The 1,486-nt window shown below is 43.1% G+C and overlaps 1 protein-coding gene across 1 annotated transcript in view; it reads right to left on the reverse strand.

The window, feature by feature from the left end:
* Positions 1–479: 479 nt before the first annotated feature.
* The window catches only part of POU1F1 (POU class 1 homeobox 1), a 9,554-nt gene continuing 8,547 nt past the window's right edge, over positions 480–1,486 (reverse strand). The window contains 1 exon segment of the mRNA XM_029085402.1: positions 480–693. Within this exon segment, the coding sequence (XP_028941235.1) occupies positions 480–693 (214 nt within the window).

Below are 1,486 nucleotides of genomic sequence, written 5' to 3' on the forward strand. Positions count from 1 at the left end.
GGATAGACAGAGGCAAAATAATTTCAATGCTATAGCTGCTGGTACCACATCTCGTAACCTTCCTTCACCTACAAGGCAAAGACAAAGTTTCCTGATGCTTAGAGTACCTACATGGGGTCCTCCATGAATCATTAAATGTACCACAGATACAGGAAAGGCACAGCACAGGGAAACTGCAGCTGCTTGTGCAGCTTGGAAAATACTTCTAGTTGAATAATTGCAGTGAAGGAGAGACTTCAACTCTTTAAATATATGCAGTAGCATTTAATTTGTTTCCAACCTTTTACATTAAAATTGGGTCTTCTGTGACACACGATGTCTGAAGCTGGCTAGCTTGTAAAAGAAACAAGTGGTTTCCTGATTTTCCTTTTTTTTTTAGTTTTATCTTTTTTTTGTTTGGTTGGTTTTTTTAAACAACAGAGCATTTACAGTATTTACAAAAAGCAAACCAGAAATCCACATCTGTACATGGAAAAGCTTTACCGGCATTCGTGATGCTCCTTGATAATAGAACTAAAGGCGTTCTGATGTAAACTTGTCTTCACTCTTTTTTCTCTCTGTCTTCTGTTGCAAAACCAAACTCTCACAACTTCTTTCTCAAGATTGAGCCCCTCAGCCATCCTCATAATCTCCTGAGAAGAAGGCTTACTTTGTTCTCCGAAGTGTCTCTCTAGGGCTTCTTTAGCAGCGATACTGGATAAAGGGATAAAACGTCACCTTTAAAAACTTTTCTGACACATTCAGACTTTCACCACTAGTTTGTAAGAAGGATCAAGTATGAGCACTGAAGGCAGTGACTTGAGGCCATTTCCTCTTGTCCTGTCACTTGTTACTTGGTTGAACAGACCCACCCCCACCTCTCTCCACCCTCCTTTCAGGGTCTTGGACAGAGCCAGAAGGTCTCCCCTCAGCCTCCTTTTCTCCAGGCTCAACAACCCCAGTTCCCTCAGCTGGGAACTCAGCACACTTGTGCTCCAGACCCTTCTCCAGCTCCGTTGCCCTTCCCTGGACACGCTCCAGCACCTCCATGTCCTTCTTGGAGTGAGGGGCCCAACACTGAACCCAGCACTCAGGGTACAGCCTCACCAGTGCCCAGTACAGGGGCGTAAGAGAACTTCTCTGGTCCTACTGGCCACACTAAAGAAGAGCTCCATCACTTACAATTTGTAAAATTTTGTTTGTTGTATCAAGTTCTGCATCTCCTTTTGCTATAGAGAGGGCACTAGAGTATTTCTAGAAGTCACAGGGACTATGGCAAGCTGTTTTAGCAATCATCACATGTTCTAAAAATCTGCCTCAATCTGTTCCCCACAGTCGCCAGTGACCAAAATTGAGCGGTTGAATAAAGAAAGTGAGTTAGACTACTGTATTTCCTTATTGCCAGATAAAATTTGTTTCCTGTTCGAGTTGCATATTCTCAGAAAACGAAGAGTATCTGCTACACATTTGTGTACCACCAGGATGCATCCAAAACTGTCTTCAGCAG

The sequence above is a fragment of the Antrostomus carolinensis genome, unplaced genomic scaffold (assembly GCF_000700745.2).
Source record: "Antrostomus carolinensis isolate BGI_N321 unplaced genomic scaffold, ASM70074v2 scaffold9016, whole genome shotgun sequence".
NCBI classification, from domain to species: Eukaryota; Metazoa; Chordata; class Aves; order Caprimulgiformes; family Caprimulgidae; genus Antrostomus; species Antrostomus carolinensis.